This window comes from Vanessa atalanta, chromosome 6, assembly GCF_905147765.1.
Source record: "Vanessa atalanta chromosome 6, ilVanAtal1.2, whole genome shotgun sequence".
Lineage (NCBI taxonomy): Eukaryota > Metazoa > Arthropoda > Insecta > Lepidoptera > Nymphalidae > Vanessa > Vanessa atalanta.
The window spans coordinates 31,766-56,741 of record NC_061876.1 but is presented as its reverse complement, the minus strand read 5'-3'; the positions used below and the strand labels follow the sequence as shown (position 1 = coordinate 56,741).

Here is a 24,976-nt window from a genome sequence, read left to right as displayed (position 1 = left end):
CATTCTTCATCATTTCATCGTGATATGTGAGGTCAAAGGGTCAAAGTCAAAATCAAAGTCATTACCAGCTAGTTTGGACATAGTGAAGGCTTCATATCACGTATACCACAAAGAGCTTCTTCCGAGCTTCCTTTCTTTGGGCTTCCTGGGAAATTAAACAACTGGATCGGCAGCTTTTTGGCAGATCGAAGCATCTTAAAATTCGTCAATCCTAATATTCCACAAGGCTGTGTACTATCACCTATTCTGATTCTTCTAATTCTGATGGTTAAGCTCTTGCTTTATACTTGAATCAAAGAATTCAACGCGTGTCTATTAATGGAATAAAGTCTTTTGGATCTGTACTTAGAATGGACGTTTCACAAGGATCCATTTTTTGTTTCTTCAAAACTTCAGTGGAATCCTCATAGGTTTATCGTCCCTGATAGGCAGACTCAGCTCTGCGGCATCCGGCGTTAGAACAGTTAGACAACTGATGTTGATACAGCTCGATTAGTATACTTTGGTTACTTTCACAGTATCATGTCTTACGGCTTTGGAGTATTTTGCTTTGGTGTAATGCTGCGGATATTGAAATTGTTTTTATACTACAAAAAAATAGCTGTCTGGTCTTCCTTCCTTTCCGTCGGGATGAATAAAGTCAGTATACTTACAGTTCCTTCAATATATTTACAAAAATATTATGTATATTCACAATAATATAAATCTTTTCGAAAGAAACGGTGACAATCATTGTAGAAAGGGTAAACTAAAAACGCCTAGTTATCGACTCCGCAAAGTAAATACATGCTTCCTTAATAATAATTATTTTTAGTTTTTAGCTGTGTAAGTCTTTCACATCGATATATTTTACTGTCGACTAGCAAACATTATTTTCGTACTATACATAGAAGCAATGGAAAAAAATATCTCTTTTATTCAGAAATTGTAGCTCGTATTTTAGCATTTTATGTGTTTATAAATTGAAGAAAGGATGTAAACCTTTATAACGAATATGATAATGCAATATGAACATAAGACTGTTTTGAGTAACAGATGCGTGTTTTTTTATGCAATCAATATTTTTCAATGGAATTAGAGTTTTAATAAATTACGTTTTTGTTTGCCAACTAAAATGGTAAGATCCTTAGTCTAAAAATATTATTTTTAATCTGCGCTTTTAGCATTTTCAAGATGGCGTCTCAGCGTATGTAAATGTCAGTTCATAGTTTCAATACTAATTTTTTTACAAATAATAACATATTTCAATTATTGAATAGTATAATAGTAGGCGTAATCTAAATTTTGAATTTATTATTATATTTTCTCTACTGACTATAAAAACAATTACTTCTATGTAAGATGAAGTGTTTTTATTCTTAGAAAGTGCAATTTTGTAAGTAATAATGGCACAGCGTTTTCCGGCGAGCGGGCCTAGCCCTGCGCCTCCTGCCGGTGGTATGCCACCACAGCAGCGATATCCTGGACCAGCACCACCTCAAGGATCTCCCATGCCCCCAAGACCATATTCTGGACCTACGTTTCCGGTATTATATTACTTTAATTAACATAATAATTGTATTTTCTTGTGTTGTGGGAGTTGTTTCTTGTTATACCCTATACACACAACAACAAAATAAACTTAATTACTAAAGATATTTTGTTATATGTAGTTTTGCAAAAGCAAGGTAATATTGTTTTTTAATTTGTTTAACTGATTAAGTTAAAAAATATATTATCATATTATATTAAAATAGTAATTATAATTTAAACACTATTTTTATTGTGACTTTTGTATTAAATATCATTTTAAGAATCAATACCACTATAATTCAAGATCATCGCTCACCGGTAAGAATTCACCTTGAAAGTAGTTTATTTAAAAGTAAATTGTGAGATTGTATATATACTGTAGAAAACTTTGACATCAATATTGTACAAGAAAATATTTAAATATGATGAAAAAAAAACTCAAAGCTTTTTCAAGTAAATAGTTTTACTACAACTTTTAATGAATCAAAGTTACTAGTTTGGAACTATTCTTTTATGTTTCTAAGATATATGCACATCAATGGCAACGTCATGATAAAGAATAAAACTATATGATGAAATGAAAAAGTAAATAAACACTTGTCATTTTGGACATTGTTTTAATATGTTGTTGAAGTAAAAATGAATACGTAAGTAAGTATACGAAGTAATAATGTGGACTTTGTGGATGTTTTGATTCATGAGTGCTTTTTAAATCTTTTTAGATAGTATAATATAAGTTATTTATTTTCCAAGTTTACTCTCCATTAGTGGGCTGATTCATTTTCTACCCAACGTATCTCGCGTGTGTTATGCTGTCAAAAGCTTTGGAATAGTCTACAAATGCTTTGTATCTTTTATTATACTCTTTGTATTTCCGGTTATTTGTGATACCCTGTATATGGTAGATTGTAGTGTAGTGTAATTTGTGGTCAGAATCCTGTCTGTTCTATTGGCTAGTTTTTGTCAATTTCTGGGTTAGTACATTGAGGATGATAAGCTGATGGGCTTGTAATTGCTGAGATCAAGCGGGTTCCCTTGTACATTTGCTTGTCACCATTTGATTTGATTTACATCACTGTATTGGAACTGCTTTAACCAGAACTAAATCAAACATATTATCCAAGAAAGTAACTAGAATAGGTGGTCAAGCGACTAAGGCATCATTTGTTATGTTGTCTGAGCTTAAATTTTCAGGTTTTCGTTTCTTTTTGTGTCCCAGTAGTCTCTTTCAGTGTTTTGATTAGCAAATGTTGGGGTTATAACATCACTGTTCCTGGGACATGGCTCCTTTGTTAAGTCTATAATATTTGTACACTTACTTCTTTTATTATTCATATTAATGTTCCTTCTGTAATTCTTATGACATATGTGCATGTTTCTTTGCCGTTTATTTCTTACTAATCATACATACACTATCTGTCTGTAGCCTCGTAGCGGCTTCACACCGCCTCCGGCCGGCAGCGGCGGCGTTCCGACGGGCGGCGCCCGACCCGGCCCGGCGCCGTACGTGGGCGCGGGCGCGGCTTTGCCCCCCGCCGGGGCCCCCGTGGGCGGCGCGCCCGGGCCCCCCACAGCCTACAGCGCACCACCGCGGCCCCCCTCCGCGCCCTCCGCACCCGCCAAACGCCCGCCGGACGCTCGGGCGCCTCTACCGCCCCAGCATAAACCTCAGCACTATGCCGGGTAGGATGAGTATGGTGTTTTACTTTTGGTATCGACGGAGGACTAATAATTATTGGGCTCCCGTGTTTATTTTCTAAAATAAATTTCAAAAGCTTATATAGAGTAGATTGTCGTCTGTACCTTTTAATTTAAAATTTTCGGTTAGCGACGCGTACGGCGCCGGCGGCAAGCGCAAGAAACGCTTGGCAGACAAAATCCTGCCGCAGAAGGTGCGCGATCTGGTGCCGGAGTCGCAGGCCTACATGGACCTGCTGGCCTTCGAGCGCAAGCTGGACGCCACCATCATGCGCAAGCGACTCGACATACAGGAGGCGCTCAAGCGACCCATGAAGCAGAAGCGCAAGCTACGTATCTTCATCTCGAATACGTTCTATCCTGGTGCGGTACTTTAGAATGCTCCCGGAGGATTTTCATATTTATTGTATGTGCAGAATTTGAAACATTTTGTGATTCTTTAGGACAAGGCGATAACGCGGTGGCTTCATGGGAGCTACGTGTGGAGGGACGTCTGCTCGATGATTCCAAAAATGACCCTAATAAGGTTCGTCGAAAATATTGAATAGTGTTTAAGAATTTTATCAATATATATTTTTTTAATAACAGATAATGAAAGCTTTACCTCATTCCTCGATTACAGTGATTGTATAATTATGATATAGTATTATATTCCACCGTCTCAGACGCAAGATTCGTTTATTTATTTCTTCATTATTCTACTTCAGGTGAAGCGCAAATTCTCGTCCTTCTTTAAGTCGTTGGTGATCGAGTTGGACAAGGAGCTGTACGGCCCCGACAACCACCTCGTCGAGTGGCACCGCACTCTCACGACACAGGAGACGGACGGCTTCCAGGTACAGCCGCGCGCACCGCACACACGCACACACACACGCACGCACACGCACGCACAGAGTACCGAGAGCCCTGCCCGCAGGTGAAGCGGCCCGGCTACAAGAACGTGCGCTGCACCATCCTGCTGCTGCTGGACTACCAGCCGCTGCAGTTCAAGCTGGACGCGCGGCTGGCGCGCCTGCTGGGCGTGCACACGCAGGCGCGGCCCGTCATCGTGAACGCGCTGTGGCAGTACGTGAAGACGCACCGCCTGCAGGACCCGCACGAGCGCGAGTACGTGGCGTGCGACAAGTACCTGGAGCAGATCTTCGGCTGCGCGCGCATGAAGCTGGCCGAGGTGCCGGCGCGGCTCGGCGCGCTGCTGCACGCGCCCGACCCCATCGTCATCAACCACCTCATCTCCGTCGAGCCGCCGCACGACAGCAAGCAGACGGCCTGCTACGACATCGACGTCGAGGTCGACGACACGCTCAAGACCCAGATGAACAACTTCCTGCTGAGCACGGCCAACCAGCAGGAGATCCAGGGCCTGGACACGAAGATTCACGAGACGGTAGGGCGACCGTGACGTCGCTCACGTGGCTCGACGTGGCTCGACCTTCCTCGCGACCGAGTGTAACGTTGGCGATCGATCGTTTCAGGTCGACACCATCAATCAGCTGAAGACGAATCGTGAATTTTTCCTGAGCTTCAGTAAAGACCCTCAGCAGTTCATCCAGAAGTGGCTCGTCAGCCAGTCTCGAGATCTTAAGGTTCGTTTCCGATTTCTCCTTCTCCAAATGATACGAATATTCTCCTATGCGACCTATCTCACAACGACGAAGAGGGAGACAAAAAAAACGAGAGGTCTTTCGACGACGACATGTAAATCGATTCATATCAGAGACTCTATCGAGATCGCCCGCCATATATGTCCGTTGCGCGTCCGCAGACGATGAACGGCGGCTCGGGCGCGGCGGCGCCGGGCGCGGGGGGCGCGGGCGGCGCGGGCGCGGGGGGCAACCCCGAGGAGGAGCGCCGCGCCGACTTCTACGGGCAGTCGTGGGCGGGCGAGGGCGTGTCGCGCTACCTGCACGCGCGCCTCGCCGCGCGCCGCCGCGACCTGGAGCTGGCGCTGCAGCCGCACGCGCACCACCACCTGGCGCCACACCACCTCACGCGCCTCTAGGCCCCCCCGGAGCTGGCGCTGCAGCCGCACGCGCACCACCACCTGGCGCCACACCACCTCACGCGCCTCTAGGCCCCCCCGGAGCTGGCGCTGCAGCCGCACGCGCACCACCACCTGGCGCCACACCACCTCACGCGCCTCTAGGCCCCCCCGGAGCTGGCGCTGCAGCCGCACGCGCACCACCACCTGGCGCCGCACCACCTCACGCGCCTCTAGGCCCCCCCGGAGCTGGCGCTGCAGCCGCACGCGCACCACCACCTGGCGCCGCACCACCTCACGCGCCTCTAGGCCCCCCCGGAGCTGGCGCTGCAGCCGCACGCGCACCACCACCTGGCGCCGCACCACCTCACGCGCCTCTAGGCCCCCCCGGAGCTGGCGCTGCAGCCGCACGCGCACCACCACCTGGCGCCGCACCACCTCACGCGCCTCTAGGCCCCCCCGGAGCTGGCGCTGCAGCCGCACGCGCACCACCACCTGGCGCCGCACCACCTCACGCGCCTCTAGGCCCCCCCGGAGCTGGCGCTGCAGCCGCACGCGCACCACCACCTGGCGCCGCACCACCTCACGCGCCTCTAGGCCCCCCCGGAGCTGGCGCTGCAGCCGCACGCGCACCACCACCTGGCGCCGCACCACCTCACGCGCCTCTAGGCCCCCCCGGAGCTGGCGCTGCAGCCGCACGCGCACCACCACCTGGCGCCGCACCACCTCACGCGCCTCTAGGCCCCCCCGGAGCTGGCGCTGCAGCCGCACGCGCACCACCACCTGGCGCCGCACCACCTCACGCGCCTCTAGGCCCCCCCGGAGCTGGCGCTGCAGCCGCACGCGCACCACCACCTGGCGCCGCACCACCTCACGCGCCTCTAGGCCCCCCCGGAGCTGGCGCTGCAGCCGCACGCGCACCACCACCTGGCGCCGCACCACCTCACGCGCCTCTAGGCCCCCCCGGAGCTGGCGCTGCAGCCGCACGCGCACCACCACCTGGCGCCGCACCACCTCACGCGCCTCTAGGCCCCCCCGGAGCTGGCGCTGCAGCCGCACGCGCACCACCACCTGGCGCCGCACCACCTTATGCGCCTCTAGGCCCCCCCGGACCTGGCGCTGTCACCACTTGGCGCGTCTACTTTTATAAATACATTTATTCATTACGACTACAGCTTTCTTTTATTTCATTCCGGTATATTTTCTGTAATGAAAGAGTAAAAATATGTCTTCACTTATCACACGGGTAAAGTGGCGTCACAAAGCAGTATTTGAATTTTGGTTGTATTTAATCACATTTAGTTATTCGTATTGTTATAAAATAATAAAATTGTAACAATATAAAAACTGAATTAAATTGTTTTTATTACATTAAAATGGGACCAAACCTATATTCCAGCTGTATCAGTAACATAAAATGGGTTTTGAAGAGACTGAACACCGATCATATTTTTTTATGCTATGTTACGAAATGTCGGCCTTAACCATCAATCTACAAAAACTAAAAACTGACGTTTCGGGTAAAGAGCGTTTATTCCAATTTCTGCCATATCCCAAGCTCGTGTGCGTTTAACTACGTATTCTTGTATAATCACGACTATTATAATCGAGCCAATCGAGACAAAGCATCTTGATACTATTGCATTATGTATCTATTCTTTATATATATTCCATGAATTTTATTTTCAGTTAACTATTTTTAAGTTAACAGAAAATAAAATGACAAGAATCGTAATAAATTACTGAAATAATTGCAATATATTGGCTATAAGCACAGTTAATATATAAAAAACAGAAACCGGAAGTTAATATATAAAATATTAAAATCGATTGTCACTGATAGTAACCGTCAATTTTATTATCAATTAATGTCGTCAAAATTTTTCCAACTTGTGTAAGGTCTTATTAGAATATATACATACATTATTGAGTTAAATTACGAATAATTCTTAGAACTTAATTTAAATCGAGATATAAAAATATTTTTTACGTTAGAAAAGTCTTAAAATTGTATAATTGCATAGGAATTTATTAGGCTTACGATGTAGTTTTGTGGAAATAACAAAAAGTTTAATATTTTGCATTTGGCTTGGTTTTCATTCCTTGTTTTTCACGATACTAATAAAGAAATCAATATGTTTTTTATCAATACATTCTAAAGAAGACAATCTGCTCATTTATGTAGTGTTTACAGAAAAAACTTACAACCCATTTTTATGGGTACAACAGTGTTAAAATCACACTTTATTGTAAAATTTTTGAAAATATACCTTGAAATCGTTTGTAAAAATAAAAACCTTTGTGGTTAAATGTAGTTGCCATTTATCATTCGAGTACCAATGTTCGTGTAAGCCTCTATGTGAGATGACATAAGAAAAGATTTATCGATGCATAGAATTTTAGTGAGTTTCATCCAATCTGTATAGCAGATACTATGTATAGCAGATAGATATATACTATATACTATCAGAGGTATGAAACTATACATGAAAGGCCTGCTGCACGTCTAGGAATACAGAGGCACAATATTTCTTATCTTCTAACGTGTTCTTTATTCTATCAAAACGTCTATGGAACTGTTCAATAGTGGAATAATGTAGTCTGAACATGAACTAATGATCAGTTATATTAGTTTTGTTTACTTCTCGAAAAAGGTGGATTCTTCGCAGTATATACTTAAAATTCGTCAATGCTGGTGTTCCACAAGGCTGCGTTCTATCACCCACTCTGTTTCTTCTGCATATCAATGACTTGTTGCAAATCAGTAACATTCATTGCTACGCAGACGACAGCACCGTAGACACTTCATACACCGGCCGTGCTAATATTTCTCGGGAAAACGTCGAAGAAAACCGGAACAAACTTGTATCTGAAATCGAGTCTTCGTTAAACAAAGTCTCGAACTGGGGTCGGCTAAACCTAGTTCACTTCAACCCCAAAAAGACGCAAGTTTGCGCGTTAACTGCTAAAAAAACACCATTTGTCGTATCTCCACGGTTCGAGAACATTCCGTTAGCCGCTACAGCTAGTATCGAAATACTTGGCGTTGATGTTTCGAGTCTCGTTCAGTTCCGCGGTCAATTGGAAGGCAAAGCCAAATTGGTATCAAAAAAGCTTGGTGTGCTCAGCAAGGCAAGACAGTATTTCACGTCGGCCCATCGTCTAAGACTATACAAGGCGCAAATTCGGCCTCACATGGAATACTGCTATCACCTCTGGGCGGGTGCTCCCCAGTACCAGCTCCTTCCATTTGACCGTATCCAACGTAGAGCGGCTCGAATTATCGACGATCAAGCCCTTTCCGATCTGCTTGATCCTTTGGCTTTGCGTAGAGATGTTGGATCGCTCTGCATCTTCTACAGAATTTATCACGGGGAATGTTCCGAGGAATTGTTCGGATTAATCCCGGCTGCTGAATTTCACCTTCGGACATCTCGTCAAAATTCCAAATATCACCCGCACCACCTAGATGTCCGAAAATCCACAACAGCGCGATTTTTAAGACATTTTCTGCCTCGCACAACCACTTTGTGGAACCAGCTTTCGCCGGCGGTTTTTCCGAACCGATACGACTTGGGAACCTTCAAGAAAAGAGCGTACTCTTTCCTGAAAGGCCGGCAACGCACCTGCAAGCCCCCCGGTGTTGCAGATGTCCATGGGCGGTGGTAGTCACTTTCCATCAGGTGAGCCTCCTGCTCGTTTGCCACCTTATGACATAAAAAAAAAAAAGTAGCAATTTCACATAGATTTTAGATAGAATTGACAGCAGTCTGTAAGATGTTACTTCGTAGTGTGTTTTCACGCTTTGACTGCTATTAAAATTTGTGATAACTTCCATAATTATGGGTAATGTTGTACTAAAAGCATTCTATTATACGGTTAAGAATACGATTATAAGAATTGAATGATTTTTCTAGGGAGTTGTTAGTTTTTTTTATTTACTTTACAACATCCACGGGCTCGCAGTTGCAGTTGCTGAACATCAGCAGATCTTCGCTGGACTTCGAGCTTGTCGTCTGTCGTTTCTTGGAAGACGTCCACACTGACATTTTTTTTTCAATTTAAAATAATATATAAATAATCCATAATAAATATATATGATAATATATAAAAATACTGTATATGGTAGTTTTTTTTTTAATGCTAATTACTGCAATCCAGTGGGCCCTGCTCCGTGCTCGATCAGAGAGAGCACAGCCTCGGCGACTCTGATGTCGCGTATAGATGTCTTGAGGCTGTGCTCTAGGATGGTATTTCTGAAACACCCGCCGCTCGGCCGATGAATCTGCCCATAGCGTCGCTACCATCGTCCGTGTAATAGACACTGTTGTTAGTGTGTCTAGTGATTGCCACAACTGCGTGAGGAACACTTTCGTGCATACGGAGCCTCACATTCTTCGACTGGACTATGATAACGTCGCCGTAGGTCTGTCCCTGAGATTCGTGGATGGTCATGACGCTTGACCCTTTACCTTTTCCGTATCCCTGATCCATCAGGAGTTTCTTTTCCTCTTGCGTATAGGGCACGGATGCCATAGTTCGTACCCTTGATTTAGCTTTTTCGCCAAATCGGTGTGTAAGTTGTTCTTTCAGGTCTTTGGCGGCTTCGATTGTGGAGGTGACTTTGCTCTCATCGAAATTCCTGACAATGTGAGTCGTCTTTCCGCATCCTGGTACCCCGTTTATCCACGATATCTGTGGCAGTTCCCAACCCACGAGGGGTGCGTCGACCCCCGGACCTTCTGAGATGGACTTTGCCGTCACGAGTATCCTGTCGTCTAGCATTACTCTCGTGCATCTGGCCACTACTACCACTGGGTCACCTGTTGATGTGAAGAACCTAGGTAATGCGTCTTTTCGCCCCTCATCTTCAACCAGGCCCGACATTTTCCCTTTGATAACTTGGGATGTGTCGTTGTTGTATATAGCCGCCTCGGCTTCTTCAAGCTCCACCTCCAGCAGCTTTTCGTTACCGCATCGGTAGGTCTGCATAATCTTTTTGCAGGTGGCTAAGTGGACCTCACGGGTGGCCGTCACAATAGCCCGGAACTCTAAGAAAGCATTCACTGCATGGTCTCGAGGGTTTGACGCTGGTCTCAGCTTTGGTGGTATTACTTGTCTCTTATCGGCCCTTGTTAGATGGACGCGTGTTGTTTTGGACTTTCCCGGGTCGTTGACCATCAGGAATTCCCTCATTGACTGCGCCTGTCGGTTCGATGAAACCGACGGGCTGGGGTCTGATTGGGGTGAGTGCGACGTCTTGTTCTTCGGAGATACCAGATCGCGGATTAAACACGTCACCGCCGTCACTGCAGGCTGGGCCGTCTGTCTCGACGGTACTTCGGGGCCTGGGCCGTTCTCTGTGCCGCTATTTTTAGCTGCAATCGCTCAGATCCGCTTAATTGGGACTCGATGGTGGCTGGCTTTGCAGTGGGGAATGTTGTTGGGACCTCGGGTTTCAGGAAACACAACCGGTCACCGTTTCACAACCGGTTCCCCCCTGTCCTCATATGCGATAACCTCATGTTTTTTCGAGGCTAACAGGCTGCCAAAGCGGACAGCAATGTCACCTGTTTCACAGCCGACTCTCATGGCGTCCACGCTTTTCGTACTTTGTTCCCTCCGTGGTCCTTCGGGAGTTGTTAGTTATGTGGTCATAATCCAGAGGCTTTTTATCCTTTAGATTCCGCACGATTCCTTAGAACTCCGATACAGTCACTGACAAAAGGGGTAGAGATAATTGGCTACATTGATCTAATGTAGCATTCGCTTCATCTATAACCGTATTATTATCTGTATCACGTGGTTTGAGTTCTTCTACTAAGTATTCTGTAAAAAATCCACGGCCATTTCTTAGGGTGGTATTGCGGTCTGAGGTTTGTTATAATTTTTGGTGAATTTAGAAAGAGTGTAGTGGGTCATCGAAATAGTATCAAAATTAGTAGCTGACGATTCCTAATCAGTAAACTTATTGTATAATGTCACCGGATCTGTATTTTGTTTGGACTGACTTTGTTGACTTTGTTTGGACTACTATGTTGCTAGCTAGCTAGTATGTTGGTTCTGCAGTAGAAACAGTACAAAGATGATTGGAATTTTGAGACAGGTTTAAATAGAAGCAGTAAAAAATTTACTTATAACACCAAATTTCTAACTTCACAACCGGTTACCGTAGCAGACGTAAATTATTTACAATTAACTATCATTAAAAATACATGCCGTTGATTTATAGTAAACCCGTGAGCGTTTTCCGATATCTATCTGTAACTACTAATTAACTCGCTAATAAGTAGGAATATGTTTAGAGACGTGGCCCTTTGTTTACCTACATGAAAAACAAATCTTAAAGTCAAAGAATATAAGGGTTATTTTTTTCACTCGTAGATAGAATTTATTATTGCCCTTCATTAAAACAAAAGTATTATTTATATTTATACTGAGAGATAAGTAAATTTTTTATCAAAGACGTTATAAGAATAAGTATAAAGGATAAATGATTAGAAGAAAACTTAAAATATTTGTGTAAAATTTAGTAGATGCTATCAGCGTTCAGTCTGTATTTCATTTGCTTAAATTCAAAATATCCATATAATTAAAAATACAGCAACTTTGCAAAGATAAGACTTTTTAATAATTCATTACATTAATTATTAAAAACACTCACCGTAAATGTAATATTATCGTCCGCATATCCTTAGGATATCGTCAAACAATCTAACAGTTGCGACAATAACCAAAGCCTGCTGAAAACAAAACTTTAACAAACAATTTACGTACACATTATGTATACCTAGTCATATTATTAGTATCGTCAATGTGTATATTTTTACTAACAGCTCTGAGTCATTCTTCGGTCACGCTAAGCAAACCATATATGTGATGCTGTGAAAATTAGTGACAAAAGCAAATAGCTTGCTGTGTATAGACTTGTACAGGAAGGTAGATGCTAGGATCTGCAAATATTAGACTTAGTTTTCTATACGCGGCAGATAAGCCAGCCTGGGCCGGCGGAGTACCGTCACACCGCAGTACTGCCAGGACAAACATAATCAAGTCGTAATTCACACGATAGTGTCTGTATTACCTATATATACTGCAACCGTGTGTGATGATAAACACATTTGTCGCAAGTTTTCATTAATCAACCTGGGTTTTTATTATAAAAGACGCAAGTGAATTATTCTTTAACATATATAAGAAGCCATAAAAGGTCGCACATTGATCCGTCATGGAGGAACCGCATCCTGTCATGTTGGAACGTAAGTACTTTTTGTATACCATTCGTTATGAGCGGGGACATATCAATCACTGAAATCTTGTGGTCATCTGGCCATTTGAGCTTATTATTCTGAAAGGTTTTAATTTGCATTCGATCATCTTGATTTTGCATTTGAGTTTGAGTTTGAGAGTACTTCTTACACAACACTTTTTTTCATACATTTAAAATATGTTTATCTCTTAATAAAGATTTTTATATATCTGATTTAATCTATGTATTTATAGTTGGTTTATTTATCTAACAAAAAATATTTCCTCAGCTATCAATAAAAAAAACTACTCCGGTCGGCGCGGTCGAGCTAATGTGGTAATTCCGTGGCAATTCAATCGCATTTATATTTCAATAAAATATTAAAAGAACGCACCGATGAATTCGCATAAATGAATTAGTAGAACAAGAGCGGTTCGCAACCAAAAATATAAAAATAAAATAATTACGAGTAACGAGTAGGTAAGCAAAAAACAATAATGATATCCTCATAAGTTTGGTAATTTAGTCCGATTTTATTGAATGATTTCCTGCGACTAAATATTTTGTGTATAATGTATCGCACTGAATTTAATTATGTATTACATAATCACGTCAACTCTTTGTGTAAAGATAAGTAGTATAATATGAACTTGGCTACGAGGTAATATGTTACGACACGTTTTATATCATAAAGCAAATATAATATAATATTAATTGCTCTGTGACTTACCTTAATTTACTCGATTTAATCCCTATTTCGTCGTACAAGAAGACTTTTACAAGCAGTTTTGGATTATTTTACAGAATTATATAGAACGTAAAGTTGGTAACCGGTCGGGAATATAGATTCTACCAATGAACAGACAAGAAACCCAGTAGTTAGACTTATTTGCTTATAAAAAAAAACTGTTTTTTAATGATTTAATAGATAGTTCCTATTATATATTAAATAACATTTTATTTTATAATTGGGGTCTGCCACTTCAGCGAATCATATAATCATTTTGTTCGTCATTTTGAAATGTAGCAGCATAATATATTTATTACTATTCAATAGGGAGTTTATTGACGAAATTTAACACATGGAAAGAAAAGAAATAAAAGCACATTTAGTAACATAAAAAATATTGACCAATTATTACAAAAGAAGGTAAAAAATATATAATGATAGATTGGTCCGTAACATTATTGACAATTTAATACCTGCGATAAGTTGTTAAAAATGTCATAAGAAAATAAGTTGTAAAAAACAACGGCCGACATATTTAAGAAGTTTTATATTAATAGAATCATTTTGTTATTAAACTATGCTTAGATACAATAATGTACACACTATGTATGTCTTAAATGATAGGCGATGCGGAGATGCGGCCATTGGACGGCGTGAAATGGCGCGGGTGTGACAAGGAGTCCCGCTGCGAGCTGTGGCGAGTGGCAGCGGCGGAGGCTTGCGGCACGGCACTGCTAGTTCTACTGTCGTGCATGCCGGGCTGCGCTGCGGACGCTGCGCACTCATCGTTGCTGCAACGCTCGCTGACGGCAGGCCTCCTGGTTGCACTGATTGTGCAGTGCTTCGATCACGTTTCTGGAGCTCATCTCAATCCTACTGTCACCTTGGCGGCGGCTCTGTCTGGAAGAGTTCCCACGCTTCGAGCGATAATTATGTGCATTTCACAGCTGGTAGGGGGAGTGCTCGGCGCTGGGGTGCTGTATCTGCTCGCATCTCCAGCTGGGCGGGCCTGCGTCACTAAGCCCGCAAGCTTCATCTCTATTTATCAGGTGAACTACTATAAGAAGTTTATGAATATTATAAATGGACAAATATCTTAACTTACGTAAGATATTCGTCCATCAATCATGTAAAATCGCTAAGCCGAATCGAACGACACTTAGTACGCCTTTACAGGCGGATATAGAACGGAAAATATTGTGCTGTATGAAATAAGATTCTAAACAAACTATATTATGATGTACAACGCCTTTTTTAAAGTAAAGCACTTGTTTATCTGCGTGGTAGGCGTTGGCGATTGAGACTCTGTTGGGTCTGTGCCTGGCGCTCGCCAACCTGGCGTCGTGGGACGCGCGCAACCGACACCTCATCGACTCGTGGCCGCTGCGTATCGGCTTCATCGTGGCCGCGCTCTCGCTGACTGCTGTGAGTGGGCCCCGTGTGTAATGTGTATGCAACATACCGCTTTACAGTTGTATAAAGGCATATACTCAAATTTTGGATTTGAATGTTTGAATGTGTGTTTTGAGTATGTTTTTTTACAATACTTTACTTCGTTTTAAATATTATTGAACAATATTTTAATAATGTAAACGTGTAAAAGATGTAATTTACTCGTAACTAGATGGTATCCTTTGTTGGAGTTCCTTAAATAATAAATAAATAGTAGTTATAAAAGAATGAATGAATTGAGAAATAAAACTAGATATGACGATGTAAATAGCGCATTGTCACATATACACGATTGGTTCACAATAAATACATAATTAACTTTTGATTGCCCAAAAAACAAAATGTATAACTTTAACCCTACCAAATGTTAGAAAGCAGAATTATAATGTATTATTAAACGGTGGCTGTCTTGACGTAGCCGATACTACGTTTGGGAATAGCATTGGATTCCTAACTTCAGTGGAGTCCTCATTTATCGTCCCTGACAGGAAGACTCATCTCCGCAGCAGACGCGATTAAAAAAGATAGACAGTTAACTGATATTGGTACCGCTTGTCTAGTATATTTTGGTTATTTTGATAGTATTATGCCATATGGTTATATAAACTGATAAAACGGTAATGTTTTTAAAATAATCTGCAGGACAACTTTCATAACGATTTTTTTTGTTTTTAAGGCATTTTTGAAAAAAAAATTTAAATAATATCTTTTTCCGACTCGCATTTTTAAATTTGGACCGATAATTATTGTTTATTATTGAAAAATAACCAGTATTTATTCGTTTTTATAAATCGGAAGAAAAAAATTGATTTAAATTGATACTTTTTTTTAAATAAATTTTTCAAATTGCATTTTTGACTTATTTTGAAAAAAAACGAATAAACGTGATAACTCAAAAATGGTTCACTTTTGCATTATGCATATGGGGGTTAAAATTATCGCAAATAATCACCCCTATCACCTCCTAACGGGAATACGTCGAATTACCAATAACCCTGTATATATATATATATATATACAACAATATAGTATATTCACAGTAACATTGATCACTTTGATAGAATCAGTGATAATCATTGGAATTACACGAGACATAAGGATAAGCTTATAACGCCGCAAAGTCAAAAAAATCCTTTTGACATTTTTAACTTCGACGAATCATTAATTCAAATTATTTGTAATAATGACAATAATAAAAAAAAGCATATAATTCAATACAAGATTATATACCTAGATGATAAAAAAGCGTTGAACTAATAGTTACTGACTTCCAGGCAGGATACATAATATATAATAATTGTATTTCAGTAACTTTGTATTTTAAAAGTTGGAAAAGAGTAACTACTGAGTTTCTTGCAGGTTCTTCTCGGCAGAATCTACATTCCGAACCGGTGGTAGCTTTTCTCTATTTCTTGTAAAATAACGATTCAAAAGTGCTTGTAAAAGCCTACTTGAATAATATATTTGGAATAGGTATTTATGGATATTGTTCGCTATTTGCAGGGTGACTTGACCGGGGCCAGCATGAATCCAGTCCGCAGCTTCGCGCCAGCTTTAATAAATGGAGAATGGGAAGCTCTCTGGGTAAATCATGATTAAAGTTATTTTATATTTTTTTGGTAAATCTGCCTGTAATGGAAACATTTTGTTATGCCTACCTTATTTATTTCCTCCACACTGCTTTACCGTCGATTCCCACCTCCGTTGGTGAGGTAAATGAATTATAAATACACTCGTGAAGGGTCAGTGGTTTCCCGAATTAGGCCTTGACTTGACTTTGACTTGACTTTGACTTAGGAATAATGGTCTTCAGAAAGGTTAAACTTCTTCTATCATCGTCTCGGCTCATAAATAATATCTCATCATAAATCGTTAATTTCAATTTCTTTAAGACTTTCGCTTCACACCCCTCCCTCGCCCCACTCCCAAAGAATACGCGTCGGTAAATGTTGCCTAATGTAACACGACACAGTCGTCCATCGAATGACTGAAGCCATCCGTCTCCTATTGGGGGTTTCGTCGACTAGATCTAACCCTTTCCGGTCCTTTTCCCCCGCAGGTGTACGTGGTGGGTCCGCTGTGCGGGTCGTGTGCGTGCGCGGCGCTGTACGCGTGTGCGTGGCGAGCGGCGCCCGACGCGCCCGCCCGCGACGCGTCCCCGCCGCCGCGACGCCGCGCGCGCCCCGCGCACGCGCCCGCGCCGCTCGCGCCCGCTGCGGCGCCGCATAAGGCGCATCTCTACGCGTGACAACTTGTGACGCGAGGAGACCGAGCCTCTGTTCGGTGCTAACATTTCGATTACTCTAGTGATGTCACTAGTCGTATGCTCACTGTTCGTATTGGATAAGGTAATATTCGCCGCCGAGCTGTAGTGTATATTACATGCATGCATGGTCTTGATGCAAAAAAATTAAAGAGAAAAACAAATGAGCTTAGTGTTTGTACCTTGCAAGGTCGTTGCACACGAAACACAGTTCAGATACGTGCAGTTTAGTATGTAAGAACCAGGGATGCATCGATACGCCTTTTTGCCGATACGATACCGATACCGATACTCTTAGAAAAATATCGGCGATACCCATACCGATCCTGTTATATCGCCGAAATATCGGTGTCGGTATCGGTATCGGGTGCATCCCTAGTAAGAACCTACATGTATAAGAAATAAGAAAAAAGATGCGACATTATGTTGACCGAACACGCAGTACCTGCAGTATGTGGTGTATTTCATTTCTTTGGTGGAATTTAATTATTAGTTCAAATGTATTGTTAAATAGATACTTAATTATTATTTAAACATTACAATAACGTATTAATAAAATAAGATGAATTATTTAAAAATTAAAATAAAATACATCAATATCGCCATTATATATTTATATGTTAACTGCCCAGAACGAGATGAATTAAATGCACGGGATGAACTCATCACAAACTTCGATTAAGATTGTCGAAGTGTTGTAACCACTGGGTCATCTCGGACCAAACAAGCACAATCAGTATGAAGCATATTAGTCCTTGTAGGTATCAACGATTTAAATGTACAATGAATGACCAGTGTGACGAACATTTATTATGTATTGTCACATATGTGTTTGATTACAAAAGCAAACAAACAACAGTCGCAGGTGGAGAAGTCAAACAATTATCTAACAACGTTGATATAACATTATGGCTGTGATTAGTGTCATCATCATCCTGCTGCCCTTATCCCAATTTTTCTTGGGGGCGGCGCAGCATGTCTTCTTCTTCCATACTTCTCTATCAGACGTCATCTCACAAGTAACATTCTTTCTAACCATATCGTCTTTCACACAATCCATCCATCGTTTCTTGGGTCGTCCCCTACCTCTATATCCATCCACATCCATACTCAAAACCTTTCTCACAACATGGTCCTCATTCCTCCGCATAACATGCCCATACCAAGACAGCCGGCTTCCAGATAGCTTTTCGGTTACCGGTGCCACTTTCAAACTTCCTCTTATGTACTCATTCCTTACTCTATCCATTCGCGTAACACCACACATTGCTCTCAGCATTCTCATCTCCGCCACATGCAATTGTCTTTCAGTCATCCCTTTTATAGCCCAACACTCTGATCCATATAGAATAGCATGGTCTCATAGATCTTCCCCTTAAGTCTAAGGAGAATACGGGGTCACAAATTGTTTCATGTAACATTCTCCAGTTTCTGTTGCCAATCTTCCAATCTGTTCTGGATCTCAGGTCCATCTTCAACAACCAATACAATGTCGTCGGCAAAAAGCATGCACCAGGGTGCCTCCTCCTGTATGTTCGCCGTTAGAGCGTCCATAATCAGAAGGAAGAGGTAAGGACTTAGAGCCGACCCTTGGTGCAACCCTACAGCCACACTGAACTGGTCGGCAGACGATCGGACGTAGGTACAGGATCCCCTGTACATAGCACGGACTAACTCCACATACTTCCCAGGCAAACCTTTCTCTTTCAATGCCCACCATAACACTTCACGAGGCACCCTATCATAGGCTTTCTCGAGATCAATGAATACCATTTGCAGGTTCTTGTGAGCACGTCTGTACTTCTCGCACAATTGGCGGAGTGCAAAAATAGCGTTCATTGTCCCTCGGCCTGACATAAACCCAAACTGATTTTGGGCAATTTCACTCTCTTCTCGCAATCTTCTCTCTATTACCTTCTCCCATATTTTCATAGTATGTGACATGAGCTTTATCCCTCTATAGTTGTTGCAATCCTGTATATCCCCTTTATTTTTGAAGATGGGCACTAGCGAACTACTGCACCATTCTTGAGGGATGGTTTATTCATGCAACAACTTATTGAAGAATAAAGTCAACCACATACATCCGTCAGTCTTTAACACCTTCCATACTTCAACTGGTATGTCATGTGGACCCAAAGCCTTCCCATTTTTCATACTTTTGACTGCTGTCATTATCACATCCATGCTTATTTCTCTTACTAATCCCTTATTTACTTGTGCCTCTTGGAGAATACCATTCCAGTCATTCTCTTCATTCATAAGCTTTTCAAAATAAATCTTCCATCGCTCTTTTATTTCCTCATCTCTACATAACAACTTACCAGCCTCATATAGTGTATCATGTTTAAATAATCACTTTCATCTCCTAATACCGATAATATTCTAAAGATGACTGTAATAGCCAAATACCTAGCTATGATATATAAAACACATGTAAAAAAACATAACTGTGCTTCTAATTATAGGACATTACGACATGATAAAAGACTTGTTTACGGCGCCGGCGCTCGTCGCACGTTGCCGTTTCTTTCAAGATAAGTACAAAAAATAACGAAAATGACTTCAAAAGGAAAATGAAGTATAAATTAACAAGAAAAACTAATTTAAAATAAATTTGTTTACAATAGACAGAAAGTTAATTTGAATTATTCATTATTAATATTAATAGTTTTCACTGAAAGTGTGAGCGATCGAGGAACGAAAGTTAATTATTAATGGAATAAAGTGTACTATTATTTTTACTTAAAACTAATTATATATACACATATATAATTAGTTTTTTAATATATACATATATAAAAAAAAGTTTATTATATATATACATATATAATGAAGACGAATCGTTGCGGCGAATAAGCAAACGAATAAAGATTACATCACAGGCGACTCAGTATCGGCTCGCTGATGACTTGTTGTAACTCTTCTATACCGACATCGACTCCATAATATTAAACTGAACTGCGTAATTTATGCAAAAACTGGTTTTGCATTAATATCGTTTATTACTTCCAGCTTGTGTGCGAAAATAGCTGCTATGCATGAAATTACCGTTTGAAGAATCGTGCACTGACTACCTACTGACTGGTTTTTATATAAAATACAACCGATGAGATTATACTCGAGACATAGTATATAATAAAACTTATTTTCATCACTCAGATAACAATCACTAGTTCTAGGAATCATTATAAAAATACAATAAAACTTCGTCTATCCTATACTTTTCGGAGTCATGCAGCCTGCACTGAGGATGCATATTCATATTAAATAAGAAAATAAGGGTTACATTTAACAACAATATGCACAAAATGTGTACATCTCATCCTTCAATATACGTAATGTTCTAGCGCCAGTACGCAGTAGAAAAGCGCGGCATGTAGTGAACACTCGAGAATGAAGCTTACGCAACTTCTATATTAAACGCTTCCAACAGAATTAAATAATATTTTGTACGAAAATACAACAATAATAATAACGAGCCAGAGGCGAGGACGCGGCACCGCGATATCTGAGCTGTGATAACGTGCGATCACGTCAGCGACATAACAATCTCCTCGAGATATCATCTTGCACAAATATCACAACAACATCGAATAATTATTTTATGTTAATTGATAAATCTTAACAATCTGCTATATGGCAGATATATTTCCATAGAGTTAAATTATTTGTATTGAAGAGTCAAAAACTGAGTATTATTTTCTGACAAATAACTTGAATTTAAAATAATTCTTAAAAATACACCGTAATTTACACTCAGATTATAATGTTTGACATAAGCTCAACGAAATATAAAAATGTATAACACAGTTAATGCGAAGGAACTAGAAGGAACTAGCTTAAGGAACAAGGGAAAACTGACAGAGGCTGTTGTGCAGAAGATAACAATTAAAACATTATTTTTATTGTCAAAACATATACACGGCCGTCTGTTGTTTAACTACAAGCAGAAGCTTAATTTGTAATAAATAATTTATTGTCAGCCAGTACAACATAATTGATCGTAATTATTAGTGCTTCCTCTGACAAGTCTAAAAGTAATTGGTATTATGATCATTTATATACACCAGAAACAGGAAACAACCTAAAAATGATCCCCGTCGAACGCTCATTTTTAGCAGTTGTGTTAGTGGACTCTTTCCACTATAACGTCTCGTACCATCATCATGCTATTAACGTATTATGTATGGAATCAAACATACAGTCCGTATGTGATTGTATAACAGCTTCGTCTAGTAGACATCATTTTTTTTCTAACACGTTACTAGCACGGAAATTGTACGAGTCGGTGTAGTGGAAGGAGTCATATCATCCTAAGTGACCTGCAACTCTCGGATGTCGACGATTTCATAATATTAGATTCAGTGTAGTTCTATTTCCAGTATGGACGTCAAATTTTCAAACCGACCTCCAGGTTACCGCAGTATAGGAGGCACCACGCCCCAGTCGACGCCTGCAACAAACACGACGCCCCTAAATAAAAAAAAATAGTCTGTGCACACCTCGCTAATGCTTATATTATAAAAATACCTAACTGTTTTATGTTAATGTTTATAATTAACATTTCTATTTATTCGACACGGACTCAAAATAAAGAGTTCATACGTTAAGTATAGAGATCATATTTTATACAAAACTCAAAAGGTATAGTCATCAATTTATTAAAACTTTACGGACACCATAGAAAAGATATGTGAAATTAGAAATTCACTTTCAGTCACTAGATGAAATATTAACCTTTCCTTACATCAACAACGCGCTACCAACCTTAGGAATTTTTTTATGCTATTTTTGGCAAACAAGCCAGAGGCTCAACTGAAGGATAGCGATTAACACCGCCCATGGACATCTGCAACGGGGGGGCTTGCAGGACCAATGCCTGCCTTTGCCAAAGGTTATCAAGTCGTATCGGAAAAACTGTCAGCGAAAGCTGATTCTAGAAGCTCTTTTTGGGATGTTTTTAACAAAATAGGAATACTTACTGTTGCATCACAATATATTAATAACAATATTATGTATATTCACAGTAAAATTGATCACTTTGATAGAATCGCTGATAATCATTGTAAGTACACGAGACGTAAGGATAAGCTTATAATGCCAAGTTTTCGACTTCGCAAAGTCGATAAATCCTTCTTGACGATAACGGTGGTAGCTTCATTTAATATAGTTTAGTTAAAAGCCTACTTGAATAAAGTATAATTTGACTTTGACCTAGACGGTGCGGATAAAACTTCAGTTTCTGACGTGATTTCGGAAGGTGAAATTTAGCATCTAGGATTAATCCGAACTAGTAGAAAAAGCTCAGAAGAAGCTAGAGATGTTGGATCAGAGTGATCCAACATCTCTACACAAAGCCAAAGGATCAAACCCGATCAAAGGTGAATTTACACCTTGTATAGTTTTAGGCAAGGGGCCCACTTGAAGTACCGTCTCGTGCTTGCTAAGCACAGTAAGCTTTTTAAATGCCATTTTAGCTCTACCTTCCAATTGACTGCGGAACAGAACGATACGATATATAATGACGTTATGGTTTTGGTAAACTAGAAGATCCCAGCGGAGCGAACCCAACAGAAATCGTACAAACGGTCGCAAATTAGCTCCTCTAGGTACCGCAGGAGCTAGCAGTTAATAATGGCATTAGGTATATTGTAGGGCAAGGTTATAAGAAGGCTTCCACCGTCCAATTATAGGCCTATAGCCCATAAGTGGACGGGTCTGAGCGGTTTTCTTTTTTAGAGATCAGGTGCACCAAAGCAGACTTCCGGACGAAGTCGGGGACTAATAAATATATAAAAAGAAGATAATCCAAGGGAATTAAGATGCTATGTCCCTTGTGCCTGTAGTAGGACTAGCTCACTTGCCCTTCCGGAACAAAAAATGCCACGAATTCCTGTTTGGCGTTAGAATATGTGATGAGTGTGTGGCACCCACTCGGTCAACATACATATACATATGTATATTAATAAGAATTTATCAATCAATAATCAGCGTTGTTTTGCGTCGCTTCGATCTTTCGTTATAACTTAAGAAGTTGAGCAACAAATTACAATGCTAGCTTTAAAATCAATAGTGACAATCGAATAGACTTTACTGATGGAGTTACAACTATTATATATTGAGAGGTGAACTAAATGAAGATGATTTGACCATAGTTTTCCTTTACTCGTAAGAAGTTAAATATTAAACTATTAAAATAAAGTCATAAAATAAGTTTTTAGTTATCAAGTCCTGAAGTAGGCGTTATCAATCACCGCGGCAGATACCCCTCCGATAGCCCACTGCCCCGCCGATAACTACGCTCTTGCCGCTGCCTAATATCGCTTGCCTGCGAGTGGCCCAAACGCGATGCTAATTTTTTAAGGATTCACGTTCAATTTGCTAATTTAAAATAATTACGACGATAACGTAGTACGGTGTATTGGCATCCTTGTTTGAATGTTCAATATACATTATTGGGTGCACACAAATTTCAACATGTTCATAACAAAATCAGATTCCATCTTTTCTGCTTTCGATAAGAAAAAAAATACTGCTTTAATCCAAGATCTTAGGTTCTCGTATTTTAGCACTCGTATTACAGATATAGTTAAATATTACAAGACATTAATTAAATATTACAAGACAACCTAAACTCGCTCGAAATAGTATATGTATTTGTTTCGCTGTGAAAATACTAGATAACGACAACATGAGTATATATGTGGTATGTTTTTATTAATTTTTTTGGTTCTCTATTAGGTGTTAAATCTTTCAGATTTTTTCGTACTTTTTTAATTTCCAAGTAATCCAAGTCCAAATGGCACAAAAACATACATCTGAATATTTTCACTGCTTGCCTGCTCTCAAATGAAACTTGGGTCGTATGTCAAATGTCAACGCACGTGGCACTTAAGTGCTTACTTAACAATAAGCACACGATATATACTATTATACAATGTAATACCAACTTATTGGCTTTATATGGCACGCATAGTTAACACTCTTATTAATAAATTGTATTCATTGAGTAAGCAACTGATGAGTATTGAAAATATTAGACAAACCTAAACAAAAAAAGTATACTCGTTAGTATTTATACAGAAAAAAGACGGAAGTAGTATTATCATACGACACACATACATACATATTCTATTATGTTAAAATAGATTTGCCTCGCTTTGTTTGATTGGAACCGACTCTAAAATATGTGATTAGTTTATACCCATTTGTGTATATCTTAATCACGTACTAAAAATATTTTTTTATATTTAAGTCTCAGTACCTTTTTGTAGTGACTGTTTGTTTTTTGAAACGAAATATTTGATGTTTCGCACATAATTGTATGTCAACTATTCCCTATTGAATTATTGCATTAACCAAATTTTTTGATACCAAGTGCGTAATATATATAAATACAAGTGCAGCAAAACGTGAGCAACGCTTGGACGACAACATTAATCGGAAATAAGCTATTGTGTGCCGTTAATTTTTTTTATAAGGAAACTAAAAATTTCAAATTTCAAAAGTTTTTAAGACAATCATTGTAATTTCATAAATAAAGAATGGCAATTCATTTTACGCGCAAAATTCGCAAAATAAAGTTTACTTCTTTTAATTAACTCTACAAATATTTCAATTGAAAAATTTTATCAAATTACATATTTATGAAATGAAACTATTATGTTTTATTTCATAAATATGTAATTTGACAAACAATTCATAATTAATACTTAATTATGAATTGTTGTCAAAATCTAAATCAAAATGTATTTATTCAAGTAGCAAGCACTTTTGAATCGTCATTTCACAAACTATATTAAGTAAAGCTACTACCGGTTCGGAATGTAGATTCTACAGAGAAGAACCGGCAAGAAACTCAGTAGTTACTCTTTTTCACCATCTAAATACAGTCAAGTTAGTTAAATACAGTTATATATGTATGTTATATATCCTGCCTGGAAGTCAACAAGCACCACCATTTAGTCTTTTCCGCCATTTTAATTACAGAGTATGTCAGAAAAAACAATTAATTTTTTATATATCCTGCCTAGAAATCAATAACAATATTGAGTTTTTTTGACATGAGCTTTAATTTATTTAATTTTT

General features: G+C 40.2%; 3 protein-coding genes across 3 annotated transcripts; 2 read left to right on the top strand and 1 right to left on the bottom strand.

The window, feature by feature from the left end:
* Nucleotides 1–1,179: 1,179 nt before the first annotated feature.
* On the top strand, nt 1,180–5,602 carry LOC125064940 (brahma-associated protein of 60 kDa). Its single transcript, XM_047672257.1, has 8 exons — nt 1,180–1,526; nt 2,939–3,195; nt 3,341–3,573; nt 3,654–3,736; nt 3,918–4,046; nt 4,127–4,597; nt 4,686–4,796; nt 4,976–5,602. The coding sequence occupies exons 1-8, from the start codon at nt 1,386–1,388 to the stop codon at nt 5,210–5,212; spliced, it is 1,662 nt and encodes a 553-aa protein (XP_047528213.1). The 5' UTR covers nt 1,180–1,385; the 3' UTR covers nt 5,213–5,602.
* Nucleotides 5,271–9,240, bottom strand: LOC125064650. The gene is made up of 3 exons (XM_047671810.1): nt 9,139–9,240; nt 5,347–6,310; nt 5,271–5,302 (listed from the first exon to the last, which is right to left on the bottom strand). The coding sequence occupies exons 1-3, from the start codon at nt 9,238–9,240 to the stop codon at nt 5,271–5,273; spliced, it is 1,098 nt and encodes a 365-aa protein (XP_047527766.1).
* A 2,944-nt stretch (nt 9,241–12,184) lies between these two features.
* On the top strand, nt 12,185–17,433 carry LOC125064942 (aquaporin AQPAn.G-like). Its single transcript, XM_047672258.1, has 5 exons — nt 12,185–12,450; nt 13,795–14,219; nt 14,458–14,595; nt 16,126–16,206; nt 16,682–17,433. The coding sequence occupies exons 1-5, from the start codon at nt 12,420–12,422 to the stop codon at nt 16,868–16,870; spliced, it is 864 nt and encodes a 287-aa protein (XP_047528214.1). The 5' UTR covers nt 12,185–12,419; the 3' UTR covers nt 16,871–17,433.
* Nucleotides 17,434–24,976: the final 7,543 nt, after the last annotated feature.